Source organism: Mus caroli, unplaced genomic scaffold, assembly GCF_978045245.1.
Source record: "Mus caroli unplaced genomic scaffold, Mus_caroli_1 scaffold_11, whole genome shotgun sequence".
Taxonomy (NCBI): Eukaryota; Metazoa; Chordata; class Mammalia; order Rodentia; family Muridae; genus Mus; species Mus caroli.
The window spans coordinates 53,091,082-53,106,310 of NW_028227266.1; the positions used below are offsets into that span (position 1 = coordinate 53,091,082).

The 15,229-nt window shown below is 47.7% G+C and overlaps 1 protein-coding gene across 1 annotated transcript; it reads right to left on the minus strand.

Annotated features, from left to right (window-relative positions):
* Positions 1 to 338: 338 nt before the first annotated feature.
* Positions 339 to 14,728, minus strand: Chrna3 (cholinergic receptor nicotinic alpha 3 subunit). Its single transcript, XM_021171529.3, has 6 exons — positions 14,526 to 14,728; positions 12,487 to 12,626; positions 12,345 to 12,389; positions 10,083 to 10,192; positions 4,010 to 5,021; positions 339 to 1,802 (listed from the first exon to the last, which is right to left on the minus strand). The coding sequence occupies exons 1-6, from the start codon at positions 14,602 to 14,604 to the stop codon at positions 1,674 to 1,676; spliced, it is 1,515 nt and encodes a 504-aa protein (XP_021027188.1). The 5' UTR covers positions 14,605 to 14,728; the 3' UTR covers positions 339 to 1,673.
* Positions 14,729 to 15,229: the final 501 nt, after the last annotated feature.

Consider the following 15,229-nt stretch of genomic DNA (forward strand, 5'->3'; position numbering starts at 1 on the left):
ACTCGGAGGTGTGGCACCTCTAAGAAGAAAGGAGCTTGGTCATTGGGAGTGCATCCCTCTTGGAAAAACAGGAGCCCAGCTTCTTCCCCATTCTTTCTGCTTCCAGGCTGCTTTGGGGTGAATGTCATTGATGAATCATACACTTTTTACTATGAAGTATTGTCTCATCACAAGCCCAAAAGGAATAGACCACATGAGTGGCTGTGGACTGAAACCATGAGCCCAAATACACATTTCCTCCTTTAAAATTTATTATCTCAGGTGCTTAACAATATGAGGAAACACTAATAAAAACTAGTTTAATGTAAATTGCTGTTAGCTATCTTAGTTTGTATATATCCCCCATCTCCTATATCTCAATCACTGTTGAGACATTTGTAAGCCAACAAACTTCATAGAACACACTTCCTTTTGACTTACTGAAGTATGAGCCACAGTGAATTGCAATTGTCAGGTTTTATTTTTGCATAGGAAAAAAAAAACTAGTGAGAATACTCAAAATGGTCTCTGTGAACTCTAGGAGTTGTGGTTTAGATTTGGAAATGTAATATGGGAAACTCAATTCGCTCAAATAGCTTCTCAAGCATAACTAATTTTGACAACGTCCTACATTCTGGGTGCTCTGACAACCGAAGCACACAGGCCTGTATTGGCATCCTAGAGGGCAGGAACCATCGGCTGCCGAAGTCCACACATCTCTCATCCCAACTTGACTCTAGGGAGCCCAAACCCTAGTGCTATAGTAGTGAAGCCTTACCCTGACATCCTAGAGTCTGGATGACTCCCTGCAGCTCATGTGCGAACCTACCATGCAGTAGTGTTTGGGGTTTTAGGTCACGAGGGCATGCCTTGACAAAGGGAATTAAGATTCCAGAAACACTAGCCCTTTCAGCCGCATGGAGACACACTGGAAGGTATGCTTTATGAAGAAGACTCCTCCGCAGACAGTCTTGCTGGCACCTTGATCCTAGACTTCTCAAGATCCTAAACTATGAGAAATAACTTTGTGTTTAGCTGCCCAGTTTTTGTGATCTTGTTGTTTTGAGACAGTGTTTCACTATGCAGCCATGGTTGGGCTGGAGCTCACTAACTAAACCAGGCTGGCCTGGAATCCACAGAGATCCAACCTGCCTCTGACTCTACCTCTTGAGTGCTGGGATTAAAGTCTTTCAGGGCTCTATGGGATGTTCTTCTAAATTAGCAACTTGAACAGACTATGGTAGTTTACTAACAATGAGTGTGAGACCAGGCGTCACATCTCAGGGTCTGATATGTGGGGTTTAGCAGCAACAAAATTGAGGTGTAAGCCTTTGGAAAAATAGTAAAGAATGGAAGTGATGGGGTGCTGCTGGAATACTCTATAACTTCAAGTAGTTTATGGGCTGAACGACTGAGTTCTATAGAGATCCCGAGCCCATGGATTTAATATTTATGAACAGAAAAAAAATCTATCTAGTTTTCAATCATGGGGATAGTAAAATGTTCATTTATCCTTAATAAATAACTAGACATTTTCTCCCACATTTCTTTTTTACAAAAAAAAAAAAAATCAAGATGAGTTGAAAATAACCCTTGAAATAGCAAACTCCAAGCCAGTGATCGGATAAAGTGTGGTGCTATTGAGAAAGTGCCCTTGCATCAGCACAGGTGAGCCTTGGCGAACAGGTCTCAGTTTATGTGTCATCTCTGGCCATCAAGGGTTGCAGAAATAATCCTGCAGTTCCTAAAATGCACACCAGGATGAAAACCCAGAGAAAAATGCGATCAATCACCATGGCAACATACTTCCAATCATCTTGAATCTGGAAAACAAAAAATAAGAGAAAATGGAACATGAAGGAGAAGGGTCAGTTTTCAGTATTAAGTCTTGTAAGGTAAAGAAGCCATTTTAATATATAAGAAATATTTTTTTTACTTATTGATATGATCTGAGGAAATCTATGGTGATGGTTAATACCATAGATTTGTCATCTTGACAGGATCTACAATCACCTAGGAGACAAGCCACTGGGCATACTCAGGGGAGATTATCTAATTAGGTTTGCCTCTGGAGGTGACCATGAGGGACTATCTAGATTAGACTGATGAAGGTGGAAAGACCTACCCTAACCATGGTCGGCATCTTTCCCTGTGCTAGGGTCCTAGAAGAGTACAAATGGGAGAGTAAATTGAATGGTGGCCTTCATCTCTCTGCTTCATGGCCTTGGATGCACTGTGACCAGCTGCCTCATGCTCCTGCCACCATGACTGCATGATGGACCATTTTCCCTAGAGCAGTAAGTCCAAATAAACCCTCCCTTAGGTTGCTTCTTATCAGGCAAATGGTCACAGCAATAGGAAAAGTACTAATATATCTACTAACCTCAGGTTTCATGTAGTGGAGGAACAGAAGAAAAATATGTGCTATGTTAGCTCTGTTTCTAATGAGAATACATTTTTCTTTCAAGGCAAGGTCTGGTCTTCATGTCTACACAGTTTAGGTAGGGCTCAAATTGTTCATCACCCTGTCACAGCCTCCTGAGAGCTGTGATTACAAGTATGTACCACCACTCAGAAGTGTGTGTGTAAAATCTATTTTTTCTCTAAATTGAATTCCAGTTATTAAAGCTAATATACCTCTACAGGAGGGTCTGGAGCCTTTGTTAGAATGATGACTTTAACCCAACATCATTTAACATTGTTTCAAAGTACTAATGCTTGTTTTAGATTCTAATTTCCGTGTAACATCTGTTCCAAACGTGAAATAACCCCATCGGGCAAGCCTAACATTTTTCTTTGTCCCTACTTCCCTTTAAACTGCCCACCTTACCAAATGACATCCTCAGTTGTATGGCCAGACAGGCTGAACAGCAGACATAATGGCTGACGGTACAGCCAAAGATGGAAGAAAGAGCAAGAATAATTGTATATAATGAGCTTCAATTTAGGCTTGAAACAGGAAGGAGAATCTATGGTAATTAAACTCCCAGACAATTCAGAAAGCAGAGAAACCACAATTGCGCTGAGAGAGAGCGCAGGAGTCAACTGATCTGAAGCAATGATCACATAATGAAGCAGCAGCATGTAATTCTGTAATTCAATTAAGCACACTGAAATGGCCTGGGAGATGTGGTTTCTATTTCACCATTATAAGCTTGAGTAAATGTGTCCTTTCTGTGACACCATGAAGTCACAGTTGTGGCCAAGTTAGAATCCTAATGCCCTGTTTGACATAAGTGACTCTATTTGAATTCATGAGACCTGTCTATAAGCACTCAGGTCCACAACCTGAGTCTTACACATCCCTCTACAGGACAAATAACAACATCCCCTAGGCTATAGAAGACAGCCTGTAGAAAAAGGTGACAAACTTTAGTTTTAATCAAGCCCTGCTCCTTTCTGGTCTGAGCAAATTTCATCTCCCTTGGTATCAATGTCCTCATCTGAAAAATGGGGATAAAGACAGTGCAGTCTCGGGGTTGCTTCAGCAGACTCCTTGATGATCAATACTTTTAATATCAATGTTGATTTAAGAAATGACCCTTATCCCTGTGTAAATCTGAGACAAGATACAATGACACAGTCCTGGAATCCCACTACAGAGGAAGCTGAGACAGTATAATTGTGAGTTCAAGGCCAGCCTGGACTTCAAGTGAGGTGAATAATCTATCCAAGGGCATCTAACTGGTCTGAACACAGCTTCTGACTCAAGGCTAATCTCTCTCTCTCTCTCTCTCTCTCTCTCTCTCTCTCTCTCTCTCTCTCTCTGTGTGTGTGTGTGTGTGTGTGTGTGTGTGTGTGTGTGTGTTTATCTGAGGAGACCAAAGGAGGGTGTTGGATTTCCCAGAACTAGAGTTATGGGCATTGTGGGCCACCTGATGTGGGTGCTAGAAACCAAGTTTGTATCCTTACCAAGGATACAAGTCCCCTTAATTGCTGGGCAATCTGCCCCACCCCCCAAGAGTCTAATTTTCTAACCTCTGCCCTATGCATCACTGCACAAGGAAGCCATAATAAAAACCATACTTGCCTCTTTGGCTACATTCTGTGCTTTCATATTTTCAGCAATATACTTCACACTTTGGATGGCTTCTTTGATTTCTGGTGACAGAGCAGACAGGGACAACACCGCATCAACAGACTCAGAACTGGAGCTTCTTGTGAGGTTGGCACTGAAATTTGAGATTTTTACCCTACGGTGGTGGCAATAGCCACATGTCCCATCTTGGCAGGGGTAGCCTTCCTTGCAGCTTTTGGAGTCTGCACGGCTGAAGCAGTTCAGGTTTGAGAGCTCAGCACCGTAGAAGTTCCTCGCCTTTGGGGCGTCTTCCTCGGTGCTGGTCGGCCTAGTCATAAACATGACCCTGGGGAGAAGGTTCAAAAACACAGCCTTGACCCAAGTGGGCATTGTGTGTGTGGTCGGAGTTCTGTAGTGCACATTGAGCACAAAGACTGTGATGACGATGGACAAGGTGACAAAAATCATAGTGAAGAGGAGGTACTCCCCGATCAAGGGGATGACCAGTGAGGTGGAAGGGATGGTCTCGGTGATCACGAGGAGAAAGACAGTCAGGGAGAGGAGCACGGAGATGCAAAGCGTCACCTTCTCCCCACAGTCGGAGGGCAGGTAGAAGACGAGCACAGTGAGGAAGGAGATGAGCAGGCACGGAATGATGAGGTTGATGGTGTAGAACAGCGGCAGGCGGCGAATGTACAGCGAGTACGTGATGTCTTGGTAGATCTCCTCACAGCAGTTGTACTTGATTTCATGTTTGTAGCCCGGGGCTTTAATGATGGCCCACTCGCCACTTTCCCAGTAGTCCTTGAGGTTCATGGAGGAGCCAATGAGGACCAGGTCGATCTTTGCCTTGTCGTAGGACCAGGAGCCGAACTTCATGGTGCAGTTTTGGTAGTCGAACGGGAAGTAGGTCACATCGATTTTGCACGAGCTCTTAAAGATAGCCGGAGGGATCCAAGTCACTTCTCCTGTGTACTTGAGTAGAGCTTTGGTTTTGTCATCCACTTGGAAATCCCCATCGGCACTGGGAAGACACAGTGGGGCACACAATTCACGGTCATCCCTCTATAGCCACCCAGCCTGGCTTCCCGTGCAGAAGATAACAAGTGGCAATTTATAAAACAAGGGGATATGAGAGATCAACGGGCCATAAGAGTCATTGTGCCAATTGCCCCATTCTCCAGTGAAGATACTGAGGCTAGACCTCCTCCAGCAATGCTCACCCACATTGGTTATTCACCACCACCACCCCCGCCTCTGCTGGCACATGATTTGCCACACTTATCACCTCCAGCCCAGCTTCTCCTAGTACATTCTCCCCATCTCCTAGACTCCCCACCACACACCGCCATGCCGATCATATCCCAGTACATTTCAGAATGTACAATTTCCAGCTTGATGTTATAGAGACTTCTAAGTACCCAAAATGGGCCCCACTGGGCTCCGATTTTGTGATGAGATGAATGTTGTCCTGGAGATGGGTGTCTCAGGAGCCATTGGGAATACTAGTAGGCAGGCAGGACCTTGTTAACACCTCTATAGCCTGTCTCCACCAAGTGCTCTATCCATGTGTGAAACCCCACGGCAGACCTGGGAATGGTTCCATGGGCCAGCCATAGGTGCTTCTGCTGTAAAACTCACCCTAGCAAGGGAGCTCATTTTCTCCACCAGACCCCAATTCTGCCACTGCCCCTCTTTCCTCCCTACGCTACTCTCCAATAGAAGACCATGTTTTCTGACTTTGTTCAACACTTTCAAATCAAACTCAGCCAGCAAGCCCCTTTGCTTTCCTCTCTAGCTGCCCCCACTCAACCCCCATGTTTCTAGTCTTTCTTTTGGCCATGAGCACCTGCCTTTCTTTTTATATAGATGATGCAGTTTTCTTAGAATCATCTTGTTCGTGTTTATAAACTGACTTCTTAACAGATGAACTCATGACAAGCTCAGTAGTTCCCTGTAGAGCTTGTATTCCGCATTCCATCTTGGTGGCCAAGAGAAGTCGTCTGACAGAAAAGTCACGTGGTTCTCCAAGAGTCCCTCCCACTGAAGGATTTTTTCCTTTGTAGATAAGAACATGCTACTGTAGCTCAGACTAGACTCAAACTCACTATCCTTCCCCCTTAGCCTCCCGAATGCTGGGATTACAGGTGTGGGGCACCAATGCCTGGTTCACTGAAGGCTCTCGACATCTAGCATCAGCTCTGTGGGTTTCTTAGCTTCTGTAGTGGGAGGCATTCAGGATTTTCATGCTCCTTTGATTGTCGTGTAAAAATGATTTGCTGTTGGAAAGAAATGTTCCGGTATAATTCATTCCTCCCTGCTGGTCTCTGTCTTTCCCATTGAGCAGAACAGCTGTTACATGAGACAACTCAATGCCTGAGCCCCTGCCTGGCTTTCTCTACCAGCTTTCCACAGTCTTCTTTTCCTTTTCCTTCCTCCCTTCCTCTTTCTTTCTTTCTTTCTTTCTTTCTTTCTTTCTTTCTTTCTTTCTTTCTTTCTTTCTTTCTCTCTCTCTCTCTCTCTTTCTTTCTTTCTCTCTCTCTTTCTATCTTTCTATCTCTTTTCTTCTTCTTTTTCTTCATCTTCATCTTCATCTTCCTCCTCCTCCTCCTCCTTTGATTCAGGGTTTCCTCTGTGTAGCCCTGGCTTTCCTGAAACTCACTCTGTAGACCAGGCTCACCTCAAACTCAGAGATCCTCTTGCCTCTGCCTCCTGGATGCTGGGATTAAAGGCAAGGGTTAACTTCTGCCTGCCCAATGGCTTTCTACATTCTTAACCCCTCCAAATTCTTAATTCCTTATGACTCTGGAGGAAAGGAGCAGTAGGAGAGGGCAGAGCTCTATACAGTCTCCAGATGGGCTCTGCTTAGACTCAGTACAACACCCCATCCCCAGAGCCCTATGAGAGCTGAGCAGAATCTTGAGGACCCTATAGAATACAGGGGCCTCCTGAACAAGGTTACTTGGGGTGTCCAGGCTCAACAAGGCACTAAGGAACCTACCTTCAAAGCTCAGGGCCCAGTCCTGGAGTTGGGAAACTATGGCCAGAAGCCTTCCTGCACTGACTAGTTTTATGTCAACTTGACACAAACTAGACTCATCAGTGAGGAAGGAGTCTCACTGAGAAAATGTCTTCATAAGATTGGGCTGTAGGAAAGCCTGAAGGGCATTTTCTTAATTACTGATTCTGGGGGAGGGCCCAGCCCTTTGTGGATGGGACCACCCCTAGGCTGGTAGTCTTGGGTTCTATTAGAAAGCAGGCTGAGCAAGCCATGGGAAACAAGCTAGTAAGCAGCCCTCCTCTGGCTTCTGCTTCAGCTCCTGCCTCCAGGTTCCTGCCCTGCATGAGTTCCTGTCCTCACTGCTTTTGATGATGAGCTGTTATGCTGAACTGTGAATGAAATAAATGCTTTCCTCCCCAAGTTGCTTTTGGTCACGGTGTTTCATCACAGCAACAGTAACCATAACTAAGAAACATCCCCTCCATATTCCCACCCATTTTTCTCTTCTTCCATGTGTGTGTGTGTTTGTGTTATGCAAACATGTGCATGTAAATTTGTGTGTATGTGGGCACATATGTGGGGTGAGCCTGTATGCAGTGCATGTAGAGTCTGAGAGCAATGTCAGGAATCATCCTTGATTGTTCTTTCGGCCTTATTCATTGAGGCAGGATCTCTCAGTCAAACCTAGAGCTTACCTACCCTGAGTTGCTTAATCAAACTCAGAGTAGCAATAAGGTTTACTTGTGATGGCCTGGAGTGCCCCTGTCTCTGCCTTCCAAGGCTGCCACACACTTCCATGGGTTCTGGGAAATTCAAATTTTGGTCCTCATGATTATGTTGAGGGAGTGCTTTAACCACTGCTCTCTTCCTAATCACGATTCCCACAAGATTCTGTTGGAACAAAGTTGTTGACATGTGTTGTCTATTGAGTGGCTACTTCGAGCTACAAGGACAGAGCTGAATAGCTGTGACAGAAACTGCATCTACTCAAATTCTACTTTCAAAAAATGTTAAATTTTCTTACATTTATTATTATTATTATTATTATTATTATTATTATTATTATTTACTACTTGGTCTTTCCAGGGTATCTGGATGCCTCTTCTATAGCTCAATTGTGTCATGTCACTGAAAAGAACACTGAAGGCCAAAGAACAGGGTTGATTTGTTCAAGGTCCACGGAGCATCTGTGGGTAGAGCCTGGGCTTTTCAGAACGTCAGCCCCCAAGTGAAGCATCAGCAAACTGTGTGTATTCAATGGACAAGTACCAGAGGAAGGCCAGCTCTGACTCAGCGGCTCATCCCTGTGGTCTCCGGGGATCCTGTTCACTTGTTATAGCCACAGAAGCCCCTGGTTGTGCCTGCCCATACCAGAAGGCCTGTTTGCTGTGCAGGTTGGGATTTAAAAACGTGTGCCACCAGGAGTCACAGAACACAGGGACCCACTAGGAGACTAAAATCTGGCACAGTGTTTGCCACATGGCGCCCTTGTATTTGTTGACCAAACAAGTGGCCGAAAACCTAAGTGAAAATCTCTACCCATCACACATATGGAGGGAGTTCAAGAAATGGGTGGCAACAGAGACAAAGAAACAACAGCTGCAGCAAGGGTCTGAGCTGCTCTACCGCTGGACTCCTTGAGTTGGTTAAAATGAGAAAAGGCAGTAGAAGTGTAAGGGATCGGCAAAGGTCCTTACATACAAGAGAAGATGAGAAGATTATGTGTGGAAATGGAGCACAGCTAGAAAGAAAATCACAGCGGCAGCAGAGACTCGTGAAAGCTGAACAATGGGACACCTACAACAGCAGGACAAGCCCACTATCCACACCATTAGCGATGGTTCAGGTGTCTCATGAATGTCAGCATTTGAGGGCATAGGGCCAGAGCATCATGAGACCCAGGGGCTAGGTAGGATTAGCTGCTGAATGGGGGTAACATAGGGAGGAAAAAATGGGGTCTCAAGGTCCAAAGAGTGAGTTCCAGGGTCATAAACATAGAAGAAATAGCCACCTCTCGAAGAAAAGGACCATACGGAGAAGCTTCTGTGATGAGCACTGACAATCCCAGCACGAGGGTACTGCACCTCCAACACAAATAAACAAATGTAAAGAAATCATTACAGTGAGAATACACAGAGGGGTGCAGTGAAGTCAGTCGAGGCTGGGGCAGCTTTGTAGAGATCTCAGAACTCTGCACACTGATCTTAACTAAAAGGCCAAGAAGCGATGAGATCTCAGAACTCTCAACACCCCATGCCCCACAAAACTCTCTTCCGGAACCACTCGGAACAAAAAATTATCTGTGGCAGGAAATGGAATGAACAGAGACTGATAAAAATCCTTTGGGTAGCCATGCTAAAGAATATGGCACTTATAAAGGAGACATATCAATATGTATATAAACTTTAGAGAAGACACTAAAAAAAAACAAAGAAAAAATGTTTTAACCCCAGGAAGATGTGTGTTTAGCAGCTTCTCAGTGATTATTCTGGTCTCTAGCCTGGGAGCCTGGGACAACCTCTGAGTCTTGCCCAGCCCTGATTTTCTCTCACGAGTATTCCCTCTCAAAGAGGGTGAGACAGCCATCTCCTCCCATCCCTGCCTGCAGAGCTAGTGTCCGCTGCCACGTGCAAGCCCCTCCCCTGGTGTCCCAGATCCCCACACCATACACCGGGGCTGCTCCAGCCTCATACCCAACAGTGCAGATAGTGAGGTCACTCTAGCTACCCATGGCATACTCTCCTGCGTCCCCGGACCTTCCCTGCTGCAGGTCCCCTCTTCCAAAGCCCATGTGACCTTCAAGGCCCACTTCAATGGCATTTCCTTCCAGCAGCTTTCTCTGGTGACCTTTCCCTTCTTCCAGCCACACATGGAAGGAACCACTCAGCATCCTGCAGCTCTGTGGCTCACTGGCGTCTATGGTACCCACTGCATAACGGATGCCCAGTGCCCCAGGGTGAATGAGTAAGCAGACCCCTTTCAGAAAATGCCGAAAAAAGCCCAGACTATAAGCATAGTGAGTGGCTGGAGGACCCAGAGCCCAGTCTTCCAGACCAAAAGAGTATGGGACAGTCAGCTCCTTACTTGTTGTAAAGCACGATGTCTGGTTTCCAGATCTTCTCTGCAGGGACTCGCATGAACTCCACCCCTTGGTAGTCAGAGGGTTTCCATTTCAGCTTGTAGTCATTCCAGATCTGACCAAAGGAGGTGGGGAGAAGACAGTAGAAGGACCATCCAGGTTTTCTTTCTCTTGACAGACATGTCATTATGGTCACCATGGTGACAGGCCACCCCTGCTTAGGGTCACTGAGCCATTTCCCTGCTGCAGAAAATGTTGGCCAAGGGAGCAACATGGGGGCAGCAGGGCAGACAGCATGAGCTAAAGCTGCAGGTTGCCCCTGCTCTCTAGTCAGCCTTCATGACTGGGAGCTTAATCCTTATCAACCAAACGGGAGCCATTAATCATTGCTTTCGATCACATTAGCCAAGATGGCAGCCTTCTGGATTTCTACTAGGTTCATACATTAAACTCCCCTTTTTTTTTTTTTTTTAACATACTTTGAAATCACTTACCAGCCAGGTGTAGTGGCATGAGACTGAGGCAAGAGGGTTGTGAGTTCAAGGCCAGCTTAAGCTACATAGGGAGTCCTAGGCCATGCACTATGAGATCGTGTCTCAAATAGGAAAAGAGGGGTGAGTCGGTGAATAAGGGATTTGTTGCATAAGTGTGAGGATCCTCAGCAGAGATGGAATCCCTGAGCATACAACCCTCCCACTTCATAATCTCAGGGAGGCAGAGACACAATCCCTGAGGTAAGATGGCTCCCTAGACCAACAGAATCATTGAGCTCTAGGCTCAGTGAGACACCTTGTTTCAACAAATGATGCAATGACTGATCATGGAAGACAGGCTCTATCAACGTCTGACCTCCAAATTCATGCACACACATATATGCACACCCTCACACATGTGCCTAGGCACACGCACACACACACACACAGGCACGCACACACACACATGCACATACACACACACAAACACACGCAAACACACACGCACACATGCACACACACATGCACACACACACATGCACACACACACATGCACACACACACACATGCACACACACACATGCACACACACACATGCACACACACACACAGGCACACACATGCACACACACACATGCACATACACACACACAAACATACACACACATGCACACACACACATGCACACACGCACACACACACATGCACACACACATGCACACACACACACGCACACACACACACACAGAATATGTGGGGTAGAGACTTAGCTTACTTGATAGGATGCTTATCTAACAGGCTCAGTCCCAACCAACGCATAAACCAGGCATGGGGACATACTCCTATAATCCAAGCATTAGGAAGATGAAGGGCCAGGAGTTCAAGGTCCTCAGCCACACAGTGAGCTTGAGGCTGTCATGAAATACATGGGATACCCTCCCCCATCTCAAAAAAGCAGAATAATCCTTTCTAACTAAAAGAGTTTCCCCCCCTCAGAATGGAGCCGTGATTCCACAGGACCATAAAAGTGTTGAGCACAGACCACCAGAAGGAAGCAGGGTGGGGCTGTGGCCACAGAGGAACATGTAGGTGGGACGCTTCACTTGGCTCACCAGCCTCTTCAAACAAAGGCTTGTAGGAGCTGAGTGCTAGGCTGGCTGAGCTGGCAGATGTTGTGATGTCTCCCAAAAGATCTGGCCAAAGCTTCCCTAGGGAGGACATGTGGGAACAGAACACCAGTGCTCTGCTCCTGCCCTACGCACAATGCAACAGAACCCACCTCTGGCTTTGCCAGAGAAAGGAAGGATGTCTTCGCAAGTGTTACCAGAATTGGGGGGCAGGGGTCCAGTGTGTGTGTGGTTCTGGCTGGCCTGGAACTCATTCTGTAGACCAAACCAGCTTTGTTTGGTTGGTTGGTTTTGGGTTTTTTTGGGGGGGGGCGGGGGACTAATGTCCCTCTACATAGCTCTAGCTGTCCTGAAACTTGCTATATATATCAGGCTGGCATTGAACTCACAAAGATCTACCTCCCTCTGTCTTCTGAGTGCAGGGATCAAAGGCTTGAGCCACCACACCCAGCTTGTACAGTTTTGTAGGGGGGCTATGGAGAGAATTCTCTCTCCAGGATGTAGCTTGTCTGTCTGTGACGTGAGTGAGGGAGTCAGCCCTCAAGAGCAGTGAGGTGACCCTGTCCCGGGTCCAGGAGTAGTGTCCAGTCCAGTTCCCCTTTTCCCCCAGCAACAAATAAAGCAATCACCACCAGGGGGCAGCAGTACACAGAACCTGGGTACTTACTTGCTTCAGCCACAGGTTGGTTTCCATGATCTGGTTTACTTCATCCTAGAAAGTGAGATTGAAGTTGACAGGTGACTGACCAAAATAAGGCAGAAGACTCCCCTAGAGCCCCAGGGGCACATCGTGTGGCCCCAGCACTTACCACCTTCACCAGCTGAGACATAGACACCTCAAACTGGATGATGACAGGATGGGACACGTTAGCCACTGGCCGGATGATCTCGTTGTAATCTTCGAACAGGTACTGGAACAGGCGGTGCTCAGCTTCCGAGGCGCTGGCCACTGAAGGAGGTATCCCTGTCAGTCCCTGAGGAAATGCACCTCTCCCAGAGAGGGCAGCCTGCCCACAGACTGCCGTCTGCCAGGGTACTCTGCAAACGCGGGCTTCCGGGCTAGTAATGTTCCCTGGAAGTTACAGGCTAGGAAGCTGAGGTCGTGCACATTCAGTGGTTTAGAAGCCTGAGTTCTGAAATTGGCTACATCTAAGGAAAATCCCGGCAAACCCGGGGAAGCTGTGTGCGCTTAGGCTAGTAGCTTAAACTCTCTGAACCATCGTTTCTGAACTATCAAAATAAAGAGTATGCATGAATGCACCTCAAAGGTGGAAGTGAAGTGCTTCAGTCCCTGGCATGAGGCAAGTGCTGGAGAACTGTTAGCTTGGTGGGATCCTCATCAGAGAATCTACACGGTCTCTGTGTGTATTCCTGCCATTTTCTTAGCTTTCTCCCTCCTTCTCTCTCTTAAATCTAAGTAAAGACTTCCTTATTTTCTTCTTTAATTTTTTTTCATTACATTAATGGAGGAGGGTGAATGCTGTGGCATGTGGTGGGCAGGCTCCGAGGGTGACTCAGTTCTCTCCTTCCACAATGTGGGTCCTGGGAATCTAACGCGGGTCATAAGGCTGGGTGGGAAGTGCCTTTCCCAGGAGAACCAGATACTGGTTTCTTGTTTGGTTGGTTTTGGTTTTTGTTTTCTTAATAAAACTCTAACCTTTACATAACCACCTAACCTTGCTTTCTAAGAGGAAAAAAAAAAAGAGCTATTAGCGGCTCAAACCTTTATTGTTCCTCCAAGGAAGGTTGTGGTTCTCCTGCTGCCCAAGTGGAAAGATGACTCACCCTGGGGTGGAGCCACTCGGGGTTCCCCCAGGCCAGGAGCCCTGTTTTCCACCGTGCCAGAGACTACAGCCCCTTCATTCTCTCCAAATTCTGCAGGGGCTCGGTTATCATATCTTAGGAGCCAAGATGCCTACCGGGTTCCTGGCTGGGCTGTCTTCACATCCTCATCCCAGCCCTTACCTCTGGTCCCTGGGCATCCTTTGTTAACAAATCCACTCCAACTAAGCAAGACATCTTGGCTCAAGCTGCCTGCTTACAGTACTAGGGTCAGTCTAGGTACAGTCTTGGGGGGGGGGTGTAACTTATTTTCTTCAGGCTGTGATTTAGATTTAAGCAGGACCCATGCAGTGGAGCAGACTGTGATGATGCACAGCTGGTGTCGTCCCCCTCGCCCCTGCATGCTCTGACCGCCTTCAGGGGAACATCATAGCTGCTTTTCTGCTTCACCCGCCAGCCATCCTGGGTCTCTGGAAGGGCTTTTCTCCTAATAGGCTTCCCCGTAGAGCCTCCACGACGGCCTGGGAGGAGCGATCACGTCGAAGGTCTCTAGGCAACGCGATCATTTTGCGCAGAGACCCGATGACCAGAACCAGAGGCTTGGTCCAGCCCCAGCTCCAAAACGACCCGGTAGCTTTAGACAAATATTTAGCCTTCTTTGGCCGCATGTTTTCCCACATAAAACCAAGCGGTGGGAGGAGGCAGATGCTGGAAGCGGGGCTGCAGGGCGACGTTCGGGACCAGGACCCAAACCTCTATCTCCCTAGCAGAAGCAGAGGGCCGGTTCTGGGCTAGCCTCGAGCCTCAGCTAACTAGCAGGTTTGGGAACAAAGGAGTAGCCAAGGGACTCAGTGATAGGGACTGGGATGCGCGTGCACAGGCAGAACCGTGGGGCCACGCTGAGATTCAAGGCAAGTGGGTGCCTAGACTTCTAAGGCTCTGGTGGTTAAAGTCGTGCGGAAAACAGAGCCCTGGGCTGCAGCCTTGCACAGGAGACCCACCCGCCGCCCGATGGCCACCGCCCGCAGCCAGCCTAGGCTCCGGACCGACCGCTCCCCGCTTGTACCTGGCAGCAGCAGCAGCACCAGCATCAGCATGGACAGCGGCGGCGGGAGCAGCACAACACCCATGTCTGAAGACCGCATGGACAGGACCGGAGACACTCTGGTGCCGACCACCACCCAAGCACAGCTATGCTAGTGCGGAGAACGCGGGGTTCCTCCCGGCTTCGCGCCGCCGAGCTCCCGCGCACTTGCGCGCCCGAGTGCACGAACCCCAGGCAGCCAAGCGCTGTTAGCAGCCGCAGGGCGGGGAGTCTAGGAGGCCAAGGCAGGTCGTGGGAGGGGCGTCGATGCCTCGATGCCTCGCCCAGAGCCTCCCTGAACTCTGGAAACCTCTAGGCTACAGACCAGACGGGATCAGGCATTGTCACCATGGCAGGAAAAAAGGGTCAAATTTCTGGCCCTGGCTTTCTGGAAGGTACAGCTCTGAGGAGGGCTGGGGGCCTATCACATGTGCCAGCTCTAGTGTAACTCAAAAGGGGACCATGGAAGTTTATGCTCTTAAAGTAACTATTTTCAGCACGATGCTCTGTGTGTGTGTGTGTGTGTGTGTGTGTGTGTGTCTATGTGTCTCACACACACACACACACACACAGCATACAGTTAAGAGGGACTAGATGGCTTGGGATGGAAACAATATTAGCAAGGAGTTCCCCATGGTGGACGCAGGGTGATGATATCTGGGAGGTTTTATATTATTTTCGCTACT

Coding starts and splice junctions, on each gene's coding strand:
- Chrna3 (XM_021171529.3), bottom strand. CDS start 14,604: ATGCGGTCTTCAGACATGGGTGTTGTGCTGCTCCCGCCGCCGCTGTCC. Junction 5,022..10,082: donor GACATCGTGCTTTACAACAA/GTAAGGAGCTGA, acceptor GTGTCTTCCCAG/TGCCGATGGGGATTTCCAAG. Junction 1,803..4,009: donor CACAGAATGTAGCCAAAGAG/GCAAGTATGGTT, acceptor TTTGTTTTCCAG/ATTCAAGATGATTGGAAGTA.